The sequence below is a fragment of the Oncorhynchus kisutch genome, linkage group LG1, assembly GCF_002021735.2.
Source record: "Oncorhynchus kisutch isolate 150728-3 linkage group LG1, Okis_V2, whole genome shotgun sequence".
NCBI classification, from domain to species: domain Eukaryota; kingdom Metazoa; phylum Chordata; class Actinopteri; order Salmoniformes; family Salmonidae; genus Oncorhynchus; species Oncorhynchus kisutch.
The window spans coordinates 42,762,884-42,787,171 of NC_034174.2; the positions used below are offsets into that span (position 1 = coordinate 42,762,884).

Genomic DNA, 24,288 nt, shown 5'->3' on the forward strand with positions numbered 1-24,288 from the left:
TCACGTTCATTAGGCACCAAACAGAATAAAACAAATAGGTAGGGACGACTTGAACGGTGAGGGTTATGGTATGTTATAATAATACCATCGGTAATACAGTACATGCGTCCTATTCTGCCATCTGATGGGGCAGTATATACTGTACCTGAGTGTGGATAATAGAGGACGTATGGTACAGCAGACATGGGATGCTGTCTTACGCTTGTGTCCAGATAAAATACAAAATGCACTTTATTCATGTTTAATGCCCTTTTATTTATGACAAAGTACACATTTCCAAGGACACCGTCATCCGAAGTGTTAAACATTATTATTCACTGTTGTCACTAGGTGAATGATGTATGTTCTGTTGATTTGCATAGAGAATGTGTACGTGAGAGGATCAGGGAAGGACAGGACGGAACCATTATTTAAGAAATAACAACTGGTCTTAGACCAGTTGCAAAACTGCTAATAATATAAAATGACTCTGAACATTTACGACAGGTAAAAAAATACTGTAAACTTATTAACAAACAAATAGGAAATGTAATATTATTTTAGCAATACATCTACTGATACAGTATATCAACATATTCCACGAATACAATCACAATGTGAACACTTTATAGGCATGAAATTAAAAACGTTACGTTCACTCATTGTACGTAACTCCGCAAGATCCCTGGTTAAAGGGGTGCTCTCCCGCTCTCAGTGTCAGAGGTGGTTGGCATGAGAGACAAATGACTAACCTAACGTCAAGTCTCTCAGAGGATGGGAGGGGCCAGCCATGTCCCAGATCTGTTTGTGCTGTATAGCCAGATCCTATGGTCGTTGTCATGGAAGATAATATTGGAGTTGGCAAGACAACAAACAGACCTGGGACCAGGCTAGCAGGGAGTCGATCCCTAATTGGAACAAATAAAGATGTTCTTCAAAAGGCCAATTGGACAAGGGGTGGTTACCTTCATGCAGTAGGCTCTTCCGTAGAAGACGTGTGGCCGATGACATGTTCAGGTACCAATCTGCACCATGCGTGCATCCATCTGTACTCCCATGCAGCTAGCTAATAACTAATGCCCTAACTTGGTCCTAGATCTGCTTGTACTGTACAGCCAACTCCTATGATGTTTTTCCATTTCAATAACCGTAGGAGTTGGCAAGACAGCACAAACAGATCTGGGTCTAAGCTACTAATGGATCACTGTTGTCCTGAACTATCTAGCTGAACTATGCCAAGCACACTATCCCACCAACTGTCAACCCAATCGAATAGCTCAATGTCAGTCTTCCTTCACCTCCATGTAATCATTTATCCACACCATCCTATCCTTACCTCATGTAGATGCTAAAACAACCCCAACGCCACTCTAGCCATACGTTACGCATCTTCCCGTCGGTCCTTTTAAACTACCTTCTCTCCCAGATCCAGTATGGTGGTGCGTCTCAGGCTCTCTTTAACTCTGATGAACTCTGGGGAACTCTGCAGGCCCTCCTGCTGTGCCTTTAGCTCCCTCTCCAGCTGCAGGGAACAGATGGACACTGACAGTCATTGAATACAGAAGTAGATAGGACTGCATACCATGTGTATGTACAAGTTTCAACCCAACAGGACACAGTATGTAAAGTTTGCAGGAACTGAATAAGTCATGTCTGCTTTGACTCCATCTTACATTTTAATAATGAGCATTGTATGTAAATGAGCTAGTAATGCATGAGTGAAGCTGTGCACAGTGCGAAACATGTCAACTTTGACAAGTCAGACAGACGCAAAAGCAAGGGGCTGGATTCAAGCCGTAATCGCCAAAGTACTGCCAACATGCACAGCGTTTACCGCAAAGGCAGTCTCCACCACGTTGACATGACGCATACCAACCTCCTCCAGCCTCTGGTGCCTCTTGAGCAGTTCCTGTTGGAGAGGAGACCTGTTCTTCTTCTCCTCCTCTGCCTCTTTCCTCTGTTTCATCCCCTGTTCCCAGTTCCTCTGTTCCAGAACACGCTGGAGCTCCGGCTTCACATTCAGACAGGGACCTCTGACAGAGAACAAATAGGACTGTTGAAGCGTGTTTGCAGCTATGTGCAGCGCGCACGCTTGGGCTACACTGTACAAGCCCTACCTCTTGTGTGTCATCCTTAACTCCCTGTGGAGCTCCTGGTGGCTCTTGGAGACTCTGACCAGGTTGAGACGCTTCTTGGGCTGGATGATAAGGTCTCTGCCCTCCTCCTCCTGACTCTCTGGCTGAGGTGGTGATCCACCCGACTTCCCCTGCTCTTGGTCCTCTGCACGTTGACCCTGCTCTCCATCCTGGTCCGACAGCAGGCCAGTGTGGGCTGAGGCTGGGGTACAGAGACAAAGTCAACTTGAACGTTTTGCCTGAGCTCACATCCTCGTTTTAAAAACATGTCCGTAAGCCTCGTATTAGACAGGAGCAGAAATGATGACAGAGGTTACATCACTTAGTAACATTACACATTACACAACTAAAATCATGTCCCTTTTCCGCTGGCCAGACACACTCCAGTTGCATCATAGCAGCAGAATCAGCTAAACAGGTCATTTTGTTCTGTTTATAGCACCACAGCTGTTTGTTATGGGAGAGTGGTCCGTTATGGTGTGTTAAGCTTATGTTCTATTCCTTGGCATGGACAACAGTGATCCATTAGTAGCTTAGACCCAGATCTGTTTGTGCTGTCTTGCCAGCACTCCTACGGTTATTGAAATGGGAAACATCATAGGAGTTGGCTGTACAGTACAAGCAGATCTAGGACCAAGTTAGGGCATTAGCTATCTCCATATCAGAACTACATAGAACAACAGGTGTCCTATTGCACCAGCTTACTGTGCACATGTTGTGGTTATACATTTCACTATCAAACTCCAAGGAACATATTTACAAAGTGTTTGCATAAATACAAAGTTTGCCTCCGTGATTTTCCAGAGGGATGGAAACATGATCATCAACACCCATCAACCCAATATCGAATCATTCATTTATGTATAAATGAATGATGGACTCACAAACCCAACACATGATGCCCTTTTTACACCAATCATCAATCAGTTCCTATGAAAAGCTACTCTTTCTGCAGTTGTTTCTCTCACTGTGAAATTATCTATAGGTCCCTTACCTGACTTGACCAGTCCCTCTCTCTGCCTCCCTGGTGTTCTGTTTGGGATGACACTGCTAGTAGCCATCTCTTCTATGGAGCCCAGAGCCCGGCTAGTGATAAGTAAGCTAGCAAAGCTATCACTGGCACTATGAATCCAGAGGTCTGGCCAGAGCTGGGCTGGTCTGGGAGCCTACCTCCATAGCCACTCCCTGCTCCACTACCCTAACACCTCTGTCTCCATTCCACCTCAGCCCCACCTCCAGCCCTGGCCACACCTCTAGCCGCCAGTCAGTCACATGACTGCTCAGGTTGTCCTGTAGCATCGCTACTGCCCCCTCTCTCTCCATACATCATCTCCTCTTTCCCTCCTCCTCTCCTCTCCTCCTCTACCATTTCTCCCTCTCCCTCCCCTCCCCTTCGCTTTGTGACTTTGATCCTTCCACTCTCTCTCTCCCCACTGTCCCTCTATCTCCTCTCTCCCTCCTCTACCCTCTCTCCCTCTCCCTCTTCCTCCTCTACCCTCTCTCCCTCTCCCTCCTCTACCCTCTCTCCCTCCTCTACCCTCTCTCCCTCTTCCCTCTCTCCCTCTCCCTCCTCTACCCTCTCTCCCTCCCCTCCTCTACCCTCTCTCCCTCCCCTCCCCTTCGCTTTGTGACTTTGATCCCTCCACTCTCTCTCTCCCCTCTCCCTGCTCTCCGCCTCGCCCTCTAGGTTGGATTACCCAGGGCTCGAGCCCCGCCCTGTTTAAATCTCCTCACTGGAAGCCAACTGCCGGACCTATTTACATAATTACACCCATCACAATATGGTTAGGGATTTACAGTATCACAAAGCACCTCCACGCGCCTCGTGGTAGATAGACACTACAGGCTGGTGGACTGGTGGAGATTCTCCATTGAGCCTGCTTTTTCTGTCCAGAACTAGATTTAACCTGTGTCTAGGACAACTGCCCTACATCTTCATTGTCCAATGACAATACAGGTAGATGTTAAGTGATGTATTCTTATTCTATTCTAATCGGATAACAGATTCTTCTCACCTGTTCCCTTCAGAGGTGTTCTACTTCTTGTGGGAGAGATTTGGAGGTGGTGTTCACTCTGTCAACAGATAAAACACAATCAACCACATGAGAAACTGTCAGAGGAACTGTCAGACCAAAGAATACAGCAGAATGTTTCACAGTAATGTCGTTCCCAGCTGCTCGCTCTCTCTCTCTCTCTCTCTCTCTCTCTCTCTCTCTCTCTCTCTCTCTCTCTCTCTCTCTCTCTCTCTCTCTCTCTCTCTCTCTCTCTCTCTCTCTCTCTCTCTCTCTCTCTCTCTCTCTCTCTCTCTCTCTCTCCTCTCTCTCTCTCTCTCTCTCTCTCTCTCTCTCTCTCTCTCTCTCTCTCCTCTCTCTCTTCTCTCTCTCTCTCTCTCTCTCTCTCTCTCTCTCTCTCTCTCTCTCTCTCTCTCTCTCTCTCTCTCTCTCTCTCTCTCTCTCTCTCTCTCTCTCAAACATTTTGAATGGTCTAATTTCGAGGATATCTTTCATAAGGTGATCACATCCTACTAATTTTGAATGTCCCAATGGACAATCAGCTCAACAATGGTCCTTTGTTGTTTGTGTTAGACCAGACGTGAAGGGGCAGCTACAGACCCAGATGACCAGTGAACCGAGATGAGAGGCCCTTGTGGAGGCCTGCCATCCACCTCATTACTGACAAAACCACAAACAACAGGCCTTAGTTACTGGCAATAACGTTCAATACAATTATTTTTTTTAATACAATATGAAGCCTTGTTTAGAGGAGCAATATACAATCAGTGGCCAGTTTTTCAGGGCAAATCCATCTAGTACTGGGTCAGAACCCCATTTGCCTCCAGAACAGCCTGAATTCTTCAGGGTATGGAAACATTACTCAATTGGTATCAAGTGACCTAATGTGTGCCAGGAAAACATTCCCCACACCCTTACTCCACCGCCACCAGCCTGTTGTTTGGTGATACCGTGCCCATGGCCCTTGTTTTTAGCTGATAGGAGTGGAACCCGGTGTGGTCGTCTGCTGCAATAGCCCATCTGTGATAAGGACGACAAGGACTTGTGTTCCGAGATGCCCTTCTGCACAGCTCTGTTGTACTGAACTGTTACTTTACTGTTTGTGGCCCGCCTGTTAGCTTGCACAATTCTTGCCGTTCTCCTTCGACCTCTCATCAACAAACTGTTTTCGCTCACAGGACTGCAGCTGACTGGATGTTTTTTGTTTGTCACACCATTCTTGATAAACCTTAGACACTGTCGTGTGTGAAAAGCCCAGAAGGCCGGCCGTTTCTGAGATAATGGAACCGTCGTGCCTGGCACCGATGATCATACCATGCTCAAAGTCGCTTCAGTCACTCGTTTTGCCCATTCCATTTTCGTGAACTGGCCACTGAGTGTATCTCAGATTAAATCCTTCTGCTGGACATACCGCTGCAACAGATTAAAAGCAAGTCCAACTTTGTTTTAAATGAAAGCTAAACAGAATCCGGTGGTTCATTGCATTCGTCTACATGTACATATGTTGCCTGAGGTGGAGGTCAGCCAGACAGCATCTCTTATGGCCTGAGTTTGGCGCAGCATAACTATAGTTCAAAGAAAGGGAAAATCTGCATTTCAAACGATGACAATGCCTCACCACCACTGATGTGGTCAACAGTGGAGAGACGGACCTTGAGAAATGTAACCACTCTAAAAACGTCATGGACAGAGCTATGGATACAAGGACTGACCATCCATGATATCAACATTATAGTTTTGACTATGGGCTCTACTCAGTCTGTATCGCTGAAGCGTTACAGATTGTGTGCTGGAAACGCAAAGGTCATTTCAGATTGAGCCGAAATATGCAGTGTTCACTGTAAATGCAGTCTCCGCTGACGCGGGAACAGTGCCTTTCAATTTCAATCACACCACACTGTCACGCTCAATTTCCGTGATACGGATTGAATAAATCATTTTTTTTTAGGCTGTTCAGTAGTTGTTTACATTTACAGTACATTGTTTACAAACAAAGAAGTAAAACAAGCTCATATTTTGAGTTCTGATGGGGTACAATATTTGAACATAAACTCACGAGGCTTCTATAAGTTACAGTGGGGCAAAAAAGTATTTAGTCAGCCACCAATTGTGCAAGTTCTCCCACTTAAAAATATGAGAGAGGCCTGTATAATTTTCATCATAGGTACACTTCAACTATGACAGACAAAATGAGAAAAAAAATCCAGAAAGTCACATTGTAGGATTTTTTATGAATTTATTTGCAAATTATGGTGGAAAATAAGTATTTGGTCACCTACAAACAAGCAAGATTTACGGCTCTCACAGACCTGTAACTTCTTCTTTAAGAGGCTCCTCTGTCCTCCACTCGTTACCTGTATTAATGGCACCTGTTTGAACTTGTTATCAGTATAAAAGACACCTGTCCACAACCTCAAACAGTCACACTCCAAACTCCACTATGGCCAAAGACCTGTCAAAGGACACCAGAAACAAAATTGTAGACCTGCACCAGGCTGGGAAGACTGAATCTGCAATAGGTAAGCAGCTTGGTTTGAAGAAATCAACTGTGGGAGCAATTATTAGGAAATGGAAGACATACAAGACCACTGATAATCTCCCTCGATCTGGGGCTCCACGCAAGATCACACCCCGTGGGGTCAAAATGATCACAAGAACGGTGAGCAAAAATCCCAGAACCACACGGGGGGACCTAGTGAATGACCTGCAGAGAGCGGGGACCAAAGTAACAAAGCCTACCATCAGCAAGGGCATTGAAGATGAAACGTGGCTGGGTCTTTCAGCATGACAATGATCCCAAACACACCGCCCGGGCAACGAAGGAGTGGCTTCGTAAGAAGCATTTCAAGGTCCTGGAGTGGCCTAGCCAGTCTCCAGATCTCAACCCCATAGAAAATCTTTGGAGGGAGTTGCCCAGCAACAGCCCCAAAACATCACTGCTCTAGAGAAGATCTGCATGGAGGAATGGGCCAAAATACCAGCAACAGTGTGCAAACGTTTGACCTCTGTCATAGCCAACAAAGGGTATATAACAAAGTATTGAGATAAACTTTTGTTATTGACCAAATACTTATTTTCCACCAATTTGCAAATAAATTCATAAAAAATCCTACAATCTGATTTTCTGGATTTTTTTTCTCATTTTGTCTGTTATAGTTGAAGTGTACCTATGATGAAAATTACAGGCCTCTATCATCTTTTTAAGTGGGAGAACTTGCACAATTGGTGGCTGACTAAATACTTTTTTGCCCCACTGTATACTCAATGTTTTTTTATGGGTATATATATATAATTAATTTAAAATAAAAAAATGTATGTCGCAACAGCAGATAGGTTTTCATTAAACATTGAAGGGGCTGGCTAACTTTATACACAGCGACTCAGTCTACCTATTGGCAGTGGTGTCCTGGTATTTTAAGCTTCTTTGTCATTTTGTCCTGATCCACCACTACAAATGACTAAATTGAAATGGTATTGACCGCCCAACCCAGATACTAACATGATCAGCTATTGACTAAGGGAGTGAATTTGATTCATTATAAGAGGTTACATGGAGAAAATCGGCCCTCTGAAATGAAAACGGATGGCCCTCCCTTCAGCAAAATATATTTGACCTAAACCCGCCCTGAGCACTTAAAGAAAAAAAAAGAAGTGACGATCCTCTATACCCAAAATAATAATTCAAACAAAACATCCTTACCATTTACCCTCATTTCCGGGACAGACTCGAGCCTTAGATATGCCATTTTAGAAATTGTTCTTCATCCTTAAAGCATTACATGGCAACGCAGGAATTGTAATAGCACACAGGGCAGTGGGCCAGGTTGAGGCTTCACAGACCACCATAGACAATGGTAGGGGTGGAAAGATCTCCTTTATAGTAAAAGCATTGCATGAATCTATCATCGTATTTGCAGGTCCGAGAAATAAAGTATTTTATAAACATTTAATGCAATTTTACGTAATTTTACATATTAGCCGAATATTTTATAATTACACACAAATTACCTAAATTACAGGCAAAAATTAGATAGGGAGATATGATAAAATGAACACATAGGCCTATTTCCCAATGCCAAATCAAAATTGCCACAGAAACTGTCCCTGTTTGCGAATAGTTAAATCTGAGACATCAGTAGGAATCTGAGCATGGTACTTTAAAAAGTTAGGCCTACCTTTCCAACCCAGACAGTAGGCCTACCGATGCAGAAAAATGTAAGCTTCAACTGCCAGATGCAGAAAAATGTAAGCTTCAACTGCCAGATGCAGAAAAATGTAAGCTTCAACTGCCAGATGCAGAAAAATGTAAGCTTCAACTGCCAGATGCAGAAAAATGTAAGCTTCAACTGCCAGATGCAGAAAAATGTAAGCTTCAACTGCCAGATGCAGAAAAATGTAAGCTTCAACTGCCAGATGCAGAAAAATGTAAGCTTCAACTGCCAGATGCAGAAAAATGTAAGCTTCAACTGCCGGCTACTCTTGGCTTAACCCAATGAGAGAAGGTCAAGGAGTGTTTCCCTAGAAGCTGTCTGTGTTTAAACATCTTCTACTGTACAGAAAGTGAATAGCGTAATAAATTGATAGTGACAGAATTAGATATAGAAGGTTGTAGCCCAGCCTCTGAATGTCAAAGAAAGGAAAGAATGATATCCCCATATGCAACGGAGTCAGGTCTTTCCCTGGTATTTTACACCTTGTTTCTAGCATAAAGCATTGTGGCCCAACGTGCTGTTATAGATCACTTTATATCATCAGATCTGTTTTATTTTCTTCACAATCTTAAGCTAACAAGGGATAGGCCTGTGCTTTTAGCCATTTCTGAAATTGAAAAAGCATGACCCTCACCGATTTCCCTCCATGTACCCATTCTGTCCATTTGGATCCATCCCTAACAGGAGAAGAGTCTATAATCTTGTTGAGCTGTAGTATTGTAAGAGTTCAGTGAAGGTAATGCTAACATGATGTCATCTAAATGAATACCAGGAGAGTGTAGTCTATAATCTTGTTGAGGTTTAGCGATAGCATCACTGTTCAAAGGGAATTGACCCAAACCCTGGTAATGAATACGAGGAGAGAACGTGTGTGTACATCTGGTTGAGCTGTAGTAATGGCATCTCCGTTGGTTCAATGCTCTTTAGATAATGAGGTGGTATTGCCACTGATTGGCTAATCTCTGGGAGAAGATGCTGTGCGTAGACCATTATTGTGACACAACAGCAGGACCTTCGCTCTGGGCTAAACATGCTGCTCTTACGGGGTCTAGTCTACATGTTGTTTCACACAGACACACAATTATTTTGGGTTACATATGAAGCTTGAAGGTTCAGACAAAACGTACTGTCAATCTTTCAATTGCTATCAGAACATTTCAGAAGGTTCCACTGGGCACAGACGTCAATTCATCGTTTACTTCACATTGGTTCAACGTCATTTCATTGATTCATCCAGTGTGTGCTCCGGTGGGTTTCTACGGCTCATTTGAACTTAACAAATGTGTAAATAGCCAGTGAAGCAACTCTGGCCTAAGATGGAAACCAAACGTTTCTGTAATTCTTTATTCTATGAAACAGGTTCGATGAAAGATGTTCATTCAGAGACAAACATGAACTTTCAATCTGGTTGAGGTTCAAAACCTGAATTACAATTGAAAAACAATTGCCTCAGGTTTTATGGCTCGCAAGTGTCATAGACCTTCAGGCCTTTTTTGGGCTTACAGACACATCAAATTGAATTAGAATAGTTGTTTAACATTTCCAGTCTATTAACATAATGCATGTCTCTGCAGCACCACCCTGCAAGCTGACCATGTGACCTGAGATTTGTCAGAGTCCAGCGTTGTGTCAAATCAGAAGTGATAAAATGAGGAAGGAAACATAATATTTACTTACTTTCTTTCCGTGGGTGACTCCCATGGCCTCAGGATGAGCTGAGATCCTCGGCAAGAGTAGGCGAGTCTGTACAGCTCCTGAAGTTTCACTTGTTCTGAAGTTTCACTCGAGCTGGTCTCTAGTGAAGGAGAGGAGAGCGGGGAGGAATGGACTCCCCCAGGACCAAGGACAAGTTGACAACCCTACCGTCGTCTAATGCGTGACACCAGTCTCAGAGAGGGCGCATTAAATCTAGGGAATTCACCAGCCGTTCATCACACCAAGCCCGTCAACAAATGAGAGAAACATAGAGGTCTGCCTCTTTAGGATTTGGGGGAGGAAGAGAGCCTAGAGAAAGAGAGAGGGGTGAGAAAGGGGGGTAGGTGGGGAGATGCTTGAGAAGGAAAGAGAAGGGAGCAGTTGATATTTTGGTTGAGAGGGTAAGAGATTGCAAGGAAAGGAGATAACTGAGGAGAGCGAGAGAAGAGTCAGCGTCGGGGTTTGTGAGAAAGAGATAGAGAGAGAAACCGAAACAAATGGAGGTAGAGATTAGATAATTAAGAAGAATAACATCAAAGAAAGAAAAAAAACTCCTGACCACCTGTTCATGGGTAACCGGTGGTCCCCACTCGCCACTCTCCAAAGCTTAAGGGGGGTCCAGGGCAGATTAGGCTAATTGAGGTTGACGGAGCAGCCGGTTTGCATACGGTAATGGGGGGGCGTATTGGTGCTCTGTGCAGCCAGGGAAGGTCTAGCTGGCCACTACACCATTAATTTATCTATTTAACTTAGGTAATCCACTCACTAGCAATTGCCACTGCTATCCAGGGAGTCCTTAGCCTGGGTGCCAGTCTGTTTCATTGTCACGCCAAACATGCGCATGTGTGGCATGATAATGAGTGACAAGGAATTCACATTATAGCACAAACAGATCTGGAACCAGGCAAGGGAGTCCTGGAAAACACCAACAACAGGGATTAGGTAGAGATGGAATTGCAACAACACATCAACAACAACGATTGCAACAACACATCATCAGTAGGGTAAAACTAACCTGTCTCACGACAGTCTAAACCCAGCTCACGTTCCCTATTAGTGGGTGAACAATCCAACGCTTGGTGAATTCTGCTTCACAATGATAGGAAGAGCCGACATCGAAGGATCAAAAATCCATCTATCTAGTCAACCAATGAGAGGTGCCTCCCTCCCAAAATAGTTGTGCTACCACGCTAAACACACAAAAGTGAATGAGGTAAGTCATTTCTCCAGGGAAAAGTATGATGCTACACAAAAGACAGCGCATTTCAAATTAGGCCCGGGATTATGACAATACTAAAAGTACAGTACAATTCATGAACTGTAGTTCAATAAAAATCCCATAGAGGGAGCCCAAGATTCATTATTTAATTTGAAACAACATCTCTCGAATTTCTTAAAAACACATGTTTTTTTTTTATTGTTTTACATACTTTGAAACTACTCTATTTTGCAAAAAATTATGTAACCATAATAATCTGACATGAAAAAACACACAATGAATGCCCAGTCTTAACAGAGAAGTTGTTCCTTAAAGTTGAGTGATCCTGACAGTGGTTTGTTTGATCTGTCAATCATCAAGCCAGTCCGGAACCATTTTCATAGGAAGTCTATCAAGGCCTGTACTTATAAAACGTCTCATATAGTATGAGTACCGATTCAGGATCTGTTTAGCCTTTGACATAATAATGAATAACAATACATGGATAGGATGGACATGATTCTAGATCAGTATACTCGGAGATCTCTGTATGGGATGTCACGTCAGATCTTCCTGGGGAAGCAGCCGGCTATTTCCACCATCTCTGGCCAGTTTCCGTAAATATTGGTCTTCTGATTATTGGCAGCCAGCTTAACAAAAGAAGATAGGAAATCATCACACTGTAGTTTCATCAAAGAACCTGTCACACTATATACCATCTGCTTTATTACAAAAGTAGAGAGAGCTTATAGTACTATAGTATCTACAATATAATTGTGTAGTAGTATTGCAAAAATGTTGCTGGACAGAATAGGGATTTTATATCGATTGATCTTGATATTTGCTGTAGACAGTGTCGTTGCTACAAATGCTCTCTCACCTTCTCAAAGGGGCTTTTCTGTTCTGTCCCAGCGCCTCCAGCAAAGACCCAGTTGTCTCTGAATTTGACATCCTTGATACTGTTGCTTCCCAGTCCCGCAAATATGTTCCTGATTTCATCAGTCATCCTGAGGAGAGATTGAGGGTCAGAGTGGATGTGTGACTGTTCTAATTTGAAAACAGGATGTAAAATGAATATTGATTTATGAATGTTTGAATTTATTTAAACTAGAAATGGGCACCGATATGGAAAATCTTTTGCATCAGTTGCATTTTTATCTTGATACAATATATAAAAAATAACATTTACAACTGTCTCTGCTCTGGGAAGTCCAGACATCTGTTGCGGTTTGCTCATTGGGCCAGGTGTGAATGTTCTGGGAGCCTAACCTACCCACCCAGTCTGAATACAATGGGAGGCCCATCTACCGAGTGATGACTCAGCAGGCATGCTACGAATACTAAGTAGACAGCCTGTGAGAAGGTCTGTGAGAGGGTTTTGTGCATACAGGAACAGCCATTTATGCTTTTTTCCCCACATTATAGTGTAGGTTAACAGGAAGGATAAACCGATATCACAATATGCCTTGCTCATATATTAACATCAAACGATATATCGATGTCATATCAAATGATCGATATTGGTGCCCACTGCCCACCACTAGTTTAAACTTACTTTGTCGCTGCATCATCAAAAGATGCCACCAGAACAATCATTCCGGGTTTAATCGTCTTTAAGAAGTCCAAGATGGCCTTTGTTTCTTTTTGGAGAAAGTAGGGGGAAAAAAACTGTAGTTTAGATGAAAAAACAAGATAATTTCTACCTTTACATTTCCATCAGAATATAGAATGCATGTCGCTTTTGCATCCTAATAAAAAAGCTCTGACGAAGGCCTTGAGGCCGATACGTAAAGCTTAATAAAGAGCAGTGATACCCCCACGCTGCTCTTGCTAGTATCGTATTCAATTGTTACCGTGCACCTGCAACAAAGTTAGCTCAGGTGTGCGAGTGCCTTTTGAAAGTTGCATCCTTCTAACTGCCCTTACCTCCAGAGTACATGTTAAAGTAGTCAAATTTTTCGATCTTCCCATTTTCACCTATGAAAACAAGAGGTGCACATTGCATAACAAGTCAGGCATGTCTGATCCCATTTCCCTTTTGCACAATCCAATCATTCACTCCATAGCAGTGTGTCTATGTGCATCACAGCTTATGTGTGGTGAAGTTAGGAGAAGCTGAGCTCACCATTCACCAGCACTAGGTTCAGGCCTGGTCCCACGTTGTTCATCACACCACTCATAACACTATGGAGATGAGATTCACATGTCACAAGACTGCAAACACAAGAGCTGGAGTAGCAATCACATGTGCAATAGCTGAAGTGTCATGCAAAAGTTTGGTGAAAATATCCACGTTTAAATTTGGGACACGTTTAAAGTAGGGGTGGGCTGCATTCAAATATTTCTGTCTTGCTCACTAATCACTAGCTAATAAGTCAATTTCTGTTAACAATATGAATGTAAATTGGTTAAGAACACACATACATGTTACCATCAAAGCAGATCTTTGGGCCCACAACAGTCGCTGCTCCACTCTTGATTTGAAATGCAAAATGGTCGATAGGGCAGTTTTTGGAAAGGCTGCATTTTGGATGGGAGATTTCAGGCACAGCTGACAAATACAGGCACAGACAGATATGTGTTGAAATGATATATTTAGAAACCAATGGAGAAAACAACATACTCATCCAGCTGTAACACACATCCTTATGATAAGTCTCATATACAACCAGTCAAGCAACCTACCGTACCAGTCAAAACGTTTGGACACACCTCCTCGTTCCATGTTTTTTCTTAATTAAAAAAAAACTATTTTCTACATTGTATAATAATAGTGAAGACATCAAAACTATGAAATAATGCATATGGAATCATGTAGTAACCAAGAAAAGTGGCAAACAAATCAAAATATATTTGAGATTCTTCAAAGTAGCCACCTTTTGCCTTGATGACAGCTTTGCACACTCTTGACGTTCTTTCAACCAGATTCATGAGGTAGTCAAAATATCTACACAATGTAGAAAATAGTAAAAAATAAAGAAAAACGCTTGAATGAGTAGGTGTTTCCAAATTTTTGACTGGTACTGTGTGTAGATGGAAACCTAATTCAGATGTGATTCAAAGTGTTACACATGATACAAAGTGTGATACAAAGTTTAAATTAATGCAAAGTTAAGAAAATCATATTATGAGAGACATAATTCATATGTAGGACCCCCCTCCTACGTCTCTCTCCTTTAGAACCAGCACTATCACACTCCTAGATCTGATGAAACAGAGTACTGCTTTACTTTCAAGAAGTGAGGGAGGAGGCTGTGAATAGCTAAAGATTACTGACTGATAGGCGACAGAGGGTTCAGGGACAAAGAGAAAACTTCAGACATCATAAGAGACACTTCTGAACTGTCTGTATCACTTTGAAGTTCAACTATTTACTTCAAAATAAATTATTCCCGCAGAATATTTTACTTTTGTATTCAGCATTTGGCATGTATTGAATATTCGGCATGTTCAGCTATGAAGATTGATTGATACTATTAAGATAGACGGGAAATAGCTGAAATGGAAATGCTTGAAACACTTACCAGCAGTGACCACAGTTGCTCTTTGAGCTCCTGAAATAAGAGAAACACAACACAGTGCTATTATACTGAGGGGAAAAACGATTAAGTAGAGGGCAAAAGAGACACACAGAAATAGATATGGAGAAAGAGTGATCTTACCAAAGATATGTTGTTGTATAACCCTTGCTCTCTGATGGATGTAGGGTGGGTTGGTATAGATTCCCCACATAACGAGGATGACGATGAGGAAAGTAACAGCATACACAACGTCTAGCAACCACAACCACAGCAACACATATGTGAGATAATGCAAATTCCACACTCAATCACATTTAACTTATTCAAAACATTTCCATACCATGCAAAAGCAGAGCTCTCACCTCTTGGTCTCATCTCAACAGCCAATTAGAAGACAATTCCTTGGTATTTTGGCAGTTCTTTACACTGGAAGAAGAGATTCCTGAAGTATTTCCTGACAGCCTGGAGTACTCTCCTCTGTCATGCTGTATAGCTCAAGCAACAGTCCCCACTTCCACCGTCATCCTGTAAAACCTACAGCAGTGTTCAACCTCAATAGAGAAACAAGAGTGATGATCCTGTAGCCTATAGTATAGAGTAAATGCCAACACTCCTGTAAGCTACATTGTGAAACCAGGATATGGTAATATGCCCACACCCACCATATAAACAAGATGGCCACACCGTGGAGGACACGACAACGGATATTTGATCAAACAATACAACACAATGAGACCTTTCACCTGAGAAAGGCAGCTTTAGCAGTTCTATTTACTTTTGCCATACCTTTACTGTCCTCTAGTGTTGAAATCAAACACCTAACGGAGAACACAGCAGTGTGATTGGGAATGGGCCAACGGACAAGAGGGCATACAGGACAAGAGGGCATACACTGGCCTGATGGCGTTATTGTTACTGGAATCGCTCCCTTCCTTGATTCCATATGCACCCTTTGGATTGTTGGTTTATGTGATTAGCATACACAGGTGTGGGGGTGTGGTTGATAATGCCAGGTGAGCAGAGCGTCTCTTTATTGATAAGCACTGAAGAAACTCACAGTAACGGTACTGTACATGATTTAATTTCAAAGTGCAGAAGGGCAAACACTAAACACAGAACGGCAAACACGTGCTTCTACGCCTGTATTGCTTGCTGTTTGGGGTTTTAGGCTGGGTTTCCGTACAGCACTTTGTGACATTAGCTGATGTAAGAATGGCTTTATAAATACATTTGATTGATTGATTGACATATGAATTTCTGCTCAGGGGGAAATACATTTATACAACATGTTTATACAATATTTAAAAAAGAAAATAAACAACGAAAAATGTATGCACTCACTACTGTAAGTCGATCTGGATAAGAGCTAAATGACAACAAAAATTATAATAATTAAAGGACGTAACCACAACAGCTTTGTGTCTTAAAGACAAAACCTGGGCAGCTGTGTTACGTTAACATAGTACCACATAGTTTACAATAAATGTGTGAATAATACTTAAAGATGACACAACAATACTCAACAACTGAAACAGTGCTTGAAGAGGTCAGTAACAAATAGAACGAGCTTCTATACTTGTGAAGAATGGTTATTTTGGTCAGCTTGCCATTGGTATCGGTTATATATTTACAAATATTATTAACAGTCTAGATGTGTAGAATAAGGTATGCATGTCATGACAACAATTCCCTGAATTAGAACCAGCATCAGTGGATAATAGCCCTGTTGTAACTAGTCAATGCAAAAGAGCGCAGCCATTTCGGGGGCGTGTAGACTGGAAGGGGTGCAAGGAGAAGAAGAGGTAACTGCTTAGCGAATGCACGTACACACACGCACACACTTCACAGTCGACCTCAGCTAACCTGAGCGCAGAGCAGTGTCATCCGAGTGATGATTCACTCCAACATATCCTGTTGGAGGGGAGAAAAGAGAAGAAAGACACGACTAGATCTCTTATCACAGCAAAAACACCCACAAACCCACAAAAAAATATATAGTAGGCTAGGCCTATGAAATAAATGGCGTGTCATGTACCAATGTTTAGTAGCCAAGTACTGTCCAAGCAGGTAAAATTACTATCGTATAGCCTATGGTATAACTTAGGTGTTGCCAAAACCTTTCTAGTCTCTAAAATGTAATTTCCCCCATCCCCTGATTAAGGTGTTCTGGAGTAGACTATAGTGGCTCAGGGGTAATGTTTCCCCAAGATGCAAATCTAGGATCAGCTTCTCTTCCCCCAATCCTAACCTTAATCATCAGTAGGGAAAATGCAAAACTGACCCAGAGTCCTGGGGCAACTTCACCCTATACCACTATAGTGACGAGGAGGATGACAGACACAGGACCAGGTCCACCAACCTCATCAGAGTCCTCCCCCAGTGTGTAGGGCCCGGGCCCGTCCTCCTCCTCCTCCTCAGTCCCTCCTGACCCCTCAGCCTCCATCCGCCTCAGCACTGAGTACCTGTATGTGGCCTCGCTGAAAAGAAAACACTGTTTAACATTTACATTATTTATTATTGAGACTATGACTTAAGCAGTTCATTATGATAGTACCCTGGGCACTACACTTGATAAGCAAGTTTACTCATTGATGAAATAACATAAAATGAGCATAATGAACAACCTCATGAAGGCAATCATAAATCCTTAAAAGGCTACATTCATATTGACATGCAGCCAACATCCAGAATACTGGACCTCCAGGCAGGCAACATGTTTGATGTTGTCTTTCATGATATTAAGATCTATAATGATCTAAAATAGAAAGGCCAACACAGCTCTATTGATGATCCATATCAATATCACAAATACCTGCGGGGAAAGCAGTATTTTCTGATGATAAAAACTGCAGCAAGAACTGCAGCAAATGTAACGAATATCACAGCTGCAATGACCCCCGGGTGCAGTCTTGCCTATTGAATGACAAAGATATGGAATTTAATTTGAGAAATGAAATGTCACAAATGTGACTGCCATTTAACCGAATGCCTAGGTATGCGCATACGTACAACTCTCAACAACGATTACATTGGCAGACAACGGATACGCTACAGCTACTTCACCTGTTGAGTTGACGACTTGGTGGGGGTGACACTTCTCATATGGATCTCATTCCTGTCCTCCGATAACTTCTGGGTTGAAGATAAACTAGTGGTGGGTCTCTCACAAAGTGTTTGTTGAATAAAGAAAATAATAAATAGTTTTAAAACATTAGAAACTATTTTTCTTGAAGTCATCGCCATTATTGTTTACTTCCTGGTTGGGTTTTTCACCTGTTTACGTGGAAACGAAAGGCTTTTCTGATTGGAGGAGGTTGAATGCCTTATTTAGGGAAGTTCGAGAGGACAAGATTGTAAAGGTAGGCTATATTTGCATGATTGAGTTTTGCATGTTTCTTGAATGGGGAAAAGTACAAATTCCATTTAACAGCTGCATAAATTGTAGGAATATTTTTTGGGGGAAATTGTCTGAAATAAATGTTTATAATATAATATGAACATTTTATAAGCAGTGAAATCAACAGAAATGTATTGTCTATAGTAATAGAGTGAATGCAGGAAAAATGAAGATTGTAAGTCTTGTGTAGGCAAAGTCCAGGGGCGGATTGGCCATCTGGCACTTTTGGAAAATGCCAGATGGGCTGGATAATTTAATTGTTAGATGGGCTGTTTGAAATTGACACACACCAAAATATGTATTTCTTGGACATATTAGGTGAAACAACTAATTTCTTGAATAGGCCTACCTCAGTAGTCTATATATTATACTTCTTAATATTAATAAAGCACTATGAATGATTTCATAAGATGGTTGCTCATGATTTGGGTCAGACTAAAACATGTGCCGGTGCCACCAACTGTAAAAGTTAGTGGCACCTGTTAGTCTGATGCCTTGTAATAGTAATTAACACAATTAATAGTAATTGATTCAGGGGAACACATTTGACAGGCACTCATCTGCAATATAGCCTAATTCATTGGCTTGGCTTTTATAATGTATAAGGGTTAAGCATACAGGCAAGACAAACAGAGAACAAGAAGAAGCACAGAGTGACAGCAGAGAAGATGCTGAGACAGATACGGCGAGTTGGCGGCGCACACAGTGACGTGGGCTGGCGTGGATCCAATGCCAGGGCCAAATTCTTCTCCCAGTCCGCCCCTGGCTAAGTCTAACCATTTAAATTGAACAAAGGACAAAAACATTTGAGCCAAGGGTAAAACAAACACGTTTAATCACAAATATGTGTAGAGGACACACATGACACACACACTACTGCATACACACTATACAGTACAGAACACTTTAAAAAGTCACTGTATAAACAATTAATTACAAGAGCATCCTCACCATTCCAAATTAAATACAACCGAGGATAACAGAATGGTATAAATATTTTCTAAGGAGCCTTAATAGTTCAGAAAAGCGTAATTAAGTAAAACAAAAAAAAATCTATTTTTCCAGCAGTGAACATGCCTGTTCTGTTCTTTTCCTGCATTTTGCTCATCAAAAAGCTTGATGAATTAAACCAGCTCATAGTATTTCCCAGACTGGGGATCAAAGTAGCAGTTAAGAGAGGGATCATAGAGCAGATTCAGGTACTCCTCCTCATCCTCATTTCCCCCATTCACTGATCCATCAGCCCCTGAAACACAAACAGGAGGAACATGCAGTTATGACATACCATAACCAGGGGGGGTAGCCCGACTGGGACGTCAACCTGGCTCCCTACTATTCCAACACCTTAACCGGTTACATTAAGAGGCCCAACCCTCTTTATTTATTTTGTTAAAAAAAACTCTCAGATGTGCCAAACCTTTAGATGAGATTGCAAAGGTTGCATTTACATGTTTTTATTTGAACCTTTATTTAACTAGGCAAGTCAGTTAAGAACAAATTCTTATTTACAATGATGGCCTACCCCGGCCTCCCCTAACCAGGACGACACTGGGCCAATTAGTGTGTCGCCCTATGGGACTCCCGATCACGGCCAGTTGTGATACAGCCAGGGATCGAACCAGGGTCTGCAGTGATGCCTCTAGCACGGAGATGCAATGCCTTAGAACGCTGCGCCACTCGGTCATTTAGCTCGCTACATTATAAATTACCCCCCATATATAAATAGAAGAGTACAACTGAACCAGAGGAGGCTGGTGGGAGGAGCTATAGGAGGATGGGCTCATTGTAATGGCTGAAATGGAATAAATGCAACGGTATCAAACTAGGGTGGTAAAGCTACCTGGAATTGACCAAAGTTTTGTAATTAACTTTGGTAGTTTATACCTGAATACCTTTTTAAAAATTCATATATAGTATTATTTTATTATATCTGTGTCCATATTGTCCATGTGTTTCTAGTGGATAGACCATATCATTCAAGAGAAATAGCCTAATTCATGAAAAACAATGGCGTTATTTTCAATTAACTCTGCAACTCTTCTAACTGTTGACTGGGTTCACAACTGCCACCAGTTTGACGCCAAAATATTGACATCAAATACATATTGGCATAGTAAAATAAAACAAATGTGTAAAAAAATATATATATAAAGGATATTTCATGCTGAAACCCTCATATTCAACACCAATGGTGTTCACTAAGTTGATGGTTTATATTTAAGATAATGTTTTACAGCTTTGTCATTCTATTTTTATTTTAAAATCATCTTATTTAATATATTTTACATGTGATTATTACAGACACCTGTGATAAAAGTACCCAAAAGGGCCACTAGATGTCTTGTGATAGATTACATCAAATCCTTGAAATATACCAAAATTCTGGTAGTTTACTGGTAAACTTAGAAAGTTTCCAATAATATACCCTCTTTTTGCAACCCTATATCAAACACATCAAACATATGTAAACCATCTTTGACTCTGTTCCATTTACTCCATCCCAGCCATTACAATGAGCCCATCCTCCTATAGCTCCTCCCACCAGCCTCCTTTGGACTGAACAAGCGTTCTGATTTCCTCATAGGAAATATTCCTTTTGGCGAGAACTGAACAAGACCGTGTATGAACTGTAAGTGCACGACTGAAGAGACGGCCAACACCAGACCCGAGCAGTGTAAGCCATGAATCTGTACCCCTACTACCCTGTGAACAGAACTATTTAGCGGACTTAAATGGTTCCTGGGAGGCTGTAAGGGTCTGCTGACCTTGGGACCCAGGTGAATCTTAACTTCTCCTCTGCCATTTCAGACACTCTCTTCACATCAATCAGCACAGCCACGTTTAGGATCCTCATACCTCAGAATACCGCACAGACACATTCTGAAAGCTGTTAAATAAAAAAGGTGATGTAATTTCCAACCCCTTGCTTTAACCGCCATTATTTTAGTTGTTAAATTGACGGGCAGTTAACTACTTAAAAAGGTAATGGAATGCTCTGGGAGAAACATTGTGTCTAATTGGAAACTCCAATGGATGATAATGAAAACTAATTATGAGACACAATGTGTCAGAGGTTTAAAATGATGTTGTAAATTGGAAAGGTTTTGCCAATTAACCCCGGCAGGCGTGTCTTTGGAAGCGCAGCCTTGTAACGAGACTGTCTCTGACCTGTGGAGTCACGGGGAGAACAGAAAGCTGTAGCCTCCTGGGATCTATAGCCCTAATTGGTCCTAGTTTTTTTGGGTCTCCTCGCTCTGCCTCGTTTCCACCCTGTGTCTTCTTTAAAGAGAGCCTTAACATTTCAGCCTGCCTAACTTCTGACACCTGTGAAACATTTCCATTAGCAGAATGTGACGGTGGTGCCATTTCACAGGTTTCTGAGAATATTAAAAAACAATATGGATTCTATAGGTTTACGTGTATGTGTGTGTGTAGGACAAGGAGTTTGGTGTTGGAGGTGTTGAGCCAAGCCTGCACCTCTGGTCGGGGGTCCACTCCGATGGTCCCTTGTGCCCTCTGACCCCTTCCCTTTTTTCTGGCTAGGAGGAATAATGGGAGGGCTGAGGACATCCATCCATTCCCTAGAGGCAATAGGCATCAGAACACAGTCATCACTACAGAGGTGCTATCAGACAATTAGGAATTCATAATATTAGTTGCGGTGTAGGTCAATTAACAATTTGTGAATAGCGGATAATGTCAAAAAAGGAGGACAGTTTTAATCAATCACAAAATGTTGTATGTGTCGAACTGCTGTGCTTTATCTTGGTCAGGTCGCAGTTGTAAATGAGAACTTGTTCTCAACTAGCCTACCTGGTTAAATAAAGGTGAACTAAAATACTGTAGGGATCGCACCTGATGATCTTTCCATGAGGCCCACTAAAGCCTCCCATCTCTTTTGTTCTTTAGACTAGACCACCATGGGCCATCACGAACCTCCCCGTCCACTGCCCTTGGGCCTCCCAGCCCATCTCCTCTGTTCTGTTCTAACAGGCTCAACAACCGAGAACTTGTCTGTAGGACCATTTGTCAGACACAAGACACATGCTGTGATTTCACACAAGTGTCTGTACACCACAGTACCAATCAAAAGTTTGGATACACTTACTCATTCAAGGATTTTTCTTTATTTTTACTATTTCCTACATTGTAGAATAATAGTGAAGACATCCAAACGATGAAATAACACATATGGAATCATGTAGTAACCAAAAAAGTGTTAAACAAATCAAAATATATTTTATATTTGAGATTCTTCAAAGTAGCAAGCCTTTGCATTGATGACAGCTTTGCACACTCTTGTCATTCTCTCAACCAACTACATAGGGTAGTCACCTGGAATGCATTTCAATTAAAAGATGTGCCTTGTTAAAAGTTAATTTGTGGAATTTCTTTCCTTCTTAATGCGTTTGAGCCAATAAGGTACGGATGGTATACAGAAGATAGCCCTATTTGGTAAAAGACCAAGTCCATATTATGGCAAGAACAGCTCAAATAAGCAAAGAGAAATAACAGTCCATCATTACTTTAAGACGTGAAGGTCAGACAATGCGTAACATTTCAACGACTTTGAAAGTTTCTTCAAGTGCAGTCACAAAAACCATCAAGTGCTATGATGAAACTGGCTCTCCTTTGCTGCAGAGGGTAAGTTCATTAGAGTTAACTGCACCTCAGATTGCACCCCAAATAAATGCTTCACAGAGTTCAAGTAACAGACACATCTCAACATCAACTGTTCAGAGGAGACTGTGTGAATCAGGCCTTCATGTTCAAATTGCTGCAAAGAAACCACTACGAAAGGACACCAATAATAAGAAGAGACTTGCTTGGGCCAAGAAACACAAGCAATGGACATTGGACCGGTGGAAATCTGTCCTTTGGTTTGATGAGTCCAAATTTGAGATTTTTGGTTCCAACCGCCGTGTCTTTGAGACGCAAAGTAGGTGAACGGATGATCTCCGCATGTGTGGTTCCTTAAAATGAAAAGCTCAAATGTCTTGAGTCAATAATTATTCAACCCCTTTGTTATAGTAAGCCTAAATACATTTGCTTAACAAGTCAGATAATAAGTTGCATGGACTCACTCTGTGTGCAATAATAGTGTTTAACATGATTTTAAAATGATTATCACATCTCTGTACCCCACACATACCACACACACGTAAGGTCTCTCAGTTGAGTAGTGAATTTCAAGCACAGATTCAACCACATACATGCATCCTGTTTACAATAAGGCACTAAAGTAACTCCGCAAAAAAAATTGCCAAAGAAATGATGTTTTGTACTTAATACAAGGCAAATCCAACACAACACATCACTGAGTATCACTCTTCATATTTTCAAGCATGGTGGTGGCTGCATCATGTTATGGGTATGGTTGTCATCGACAAGGACTTTTTTGAGGCGAATAAAAATAAACGGAATAGAGCTAAGCACAGGCAAAATCCTAGAGGAAAACTTGGTTCAGTCAGCTTTCTAACAGACACTGGGATACAAATTCACCTTTCAGCAGGACAATTACCTAAAACACAAGGCCAAATATACAGTTGAAGTGAGAAGTTTACATACACTTTAGCCAAATACATTTAAACTCAGTTTATATGCAAGAGGCCCGTATACTGCCTTCCCTGTGGTCCATTCTCCCCTTCCAGCACTACCGTTGGAGTTAGAAATTAAACAATTAAATGTAAGTATATAGTGATGTATGGTGGAAACTGGAGAAAAATAGGCAAGACAGTATCATTGTATAGTAAATTACTACATTAGACACCATCCAGATAAGTATCGCCTTTAAGCTAGTCTTCAATTTTTTTGTACTTTCTTTGCCTCAGGATAAAAGCTTCAGAGAACATCATGGGAGGTTTATGAAGTTTTGAATTTAACTTATTTTCTTCTCGAAGGTTTCATTTATTTTCAAAGTGGCATCAAGTTTCAAAGTGGGATTAAAATGGATTGAATTGTTCAAATTGAGTGTCACTAGTCTTTGTGGTAGTCAGAGGGACAGTATTACACCTTGTACTGCTGGGGGACAGACATACTGAGAGGAGCAATACTCTTCCTCCTACACACGAGAGATGGGGGTGAAGGAGCACTGCAGACTGCATCAGCGTGTGTGTGTGTATATTAGTGTGTGTGTTGTG

At 41.7% G+C, this 24,288-nt stretch overlaps 3 protein-coding genes across 4 annotated transcripts in view; all 3 read right to left on the reverse strand.

Annotated features, from left to right (window-relative positions):
• Nucleotides 1-234: 234 nt before the first annotated feature.
• On the reverse strand, nt 235-10,742 carry LOC109870725 (actin-associated protein FAM107A-like). 2 transcript variants are annotated; one of them, XM_031835153.1, is made up of 5 exons: nt 10,015-10,742; nt 4,130-4,187; nt 2,097-2,316; nt 1,856-2,012; nt 235-1,501 (listed from the first exon to the last, which is right to left on the reverse strand). In XM_031835153.1, exons 1-5 carry the CDS (start codon nt 10,036-10,038, stop codon nt 1,385-1,387), a joined length of 576 nt encoding a protein of 191 aa, XP_031691013.1. In that variant the 5' UTR covers nt 10,039-10,742; the 3' UTR covers nt 235-1,384. The 2 variants fall into 2 exon arrangements, with proteins under 2 accessions (XP_031691013.1, XP_031691018.1); XM_031835158.1 differs by lacking the exons at nt 4,130-4,187; nt 10,015-10,742 and adding an exon at nt 3,109-3,473.
• A 676-nt stretch (nt 10,743-11,418) lies between these two features.
• Nucleotides 11,419-18,027, reverse strand: LOC109893330 (protein FAM3C). Its single transcript, XM_020486512.2, has 12 exons — nt 17,815-18,027; nt 17,564-17,664; nt 17,111-17,228; nt 15,114-16,662; nt 14,893-15,003; nt 14,755-14,784; nt 13,655-13,781; nt 13,356-13,414; nt 13,157-13,207; nt 12,786-12,870; nt 12,111-12,237; nt 11,419-11,880 (listed from the first exon to the last, which is right to left on the reverse strand). Exons 4-12 carry the CDS (start codon nt 15,124-15,126, stop codon nt 11,794-11,796), a joined length of 690 nt encoding a protein of 229 aa, XP_020342101.1. The 5' UTR covers nt 15,127-16,662; nt 17,111-17,228; nt 17,564-17,664; nt 17,815-18,027; the 3' UTR covers nt 11,419-11,793.
• A 933-nt stretch (nt 18,028-18,960) lies between these two features.
• cfap20dc (CFAP20 domain containing) overlaps nt 18,961-24,288 on the reverse strand; it is a 55,062-nt gene continuing 49,734 nt past the window's right edge. The window contains exons 15-16 of the mRNA XM_031825101.1: nt 21,626-21,729; nt 18,961-19,394 (exon numbers count right to left, since the gene is read on the reverse strand). Of these exons, the coding sequence (XP_031680961.1) occupies nt 19,273-19,394; nt 21,626-21,729 (226 nt within the window). The 3' untranslated portion in view covers nt 18,961-19,272. The remainder of the gene's footprint in view (nt 19,395-21,625; nt 21,730-24,288) is intronic.

Bases quoted from the DNA above. Each gene is read 5' to 3' on its own strand.
- LOC109893330 (XM_020486512.2), bottom strand. The intron at 13,208-13,355 runs GTGAGCTCAGCT...TTGTTTTCATAG, and splicing joins GAACCTAGTGCTGGTGAATG to GTGAAAATGGGAAGATCGAA. The intron at 11,881-12,110 runs GTGAGAGAGCAT...TCTTTTGTTAAG, and splicing joins AGAAAAGCCCCTTTGAGAAG to CTGGCTGCCAATAATCAGAA.
- LOC109870725 (XM_031835153.1), bottom strand. From the start codon at position 10,038: ATGGGAGTCACCCACGGAAAGAAA. The intron at 2,013-2,096 runs GTAGGGCTTGTA...GTTCTCTGTCAG, and splicing joins TTAAGGATGACACACAAGAG to AGGTCCCTGTCTGAATGTGA. The intron at 1,502-1,855 runs GTTGGTATGCGT...TGTTCCCTGCAG, and splicing joins GGCACCAGAGGCTGGAGGAG to CTGGAGAGGGAGCTAAAGGC.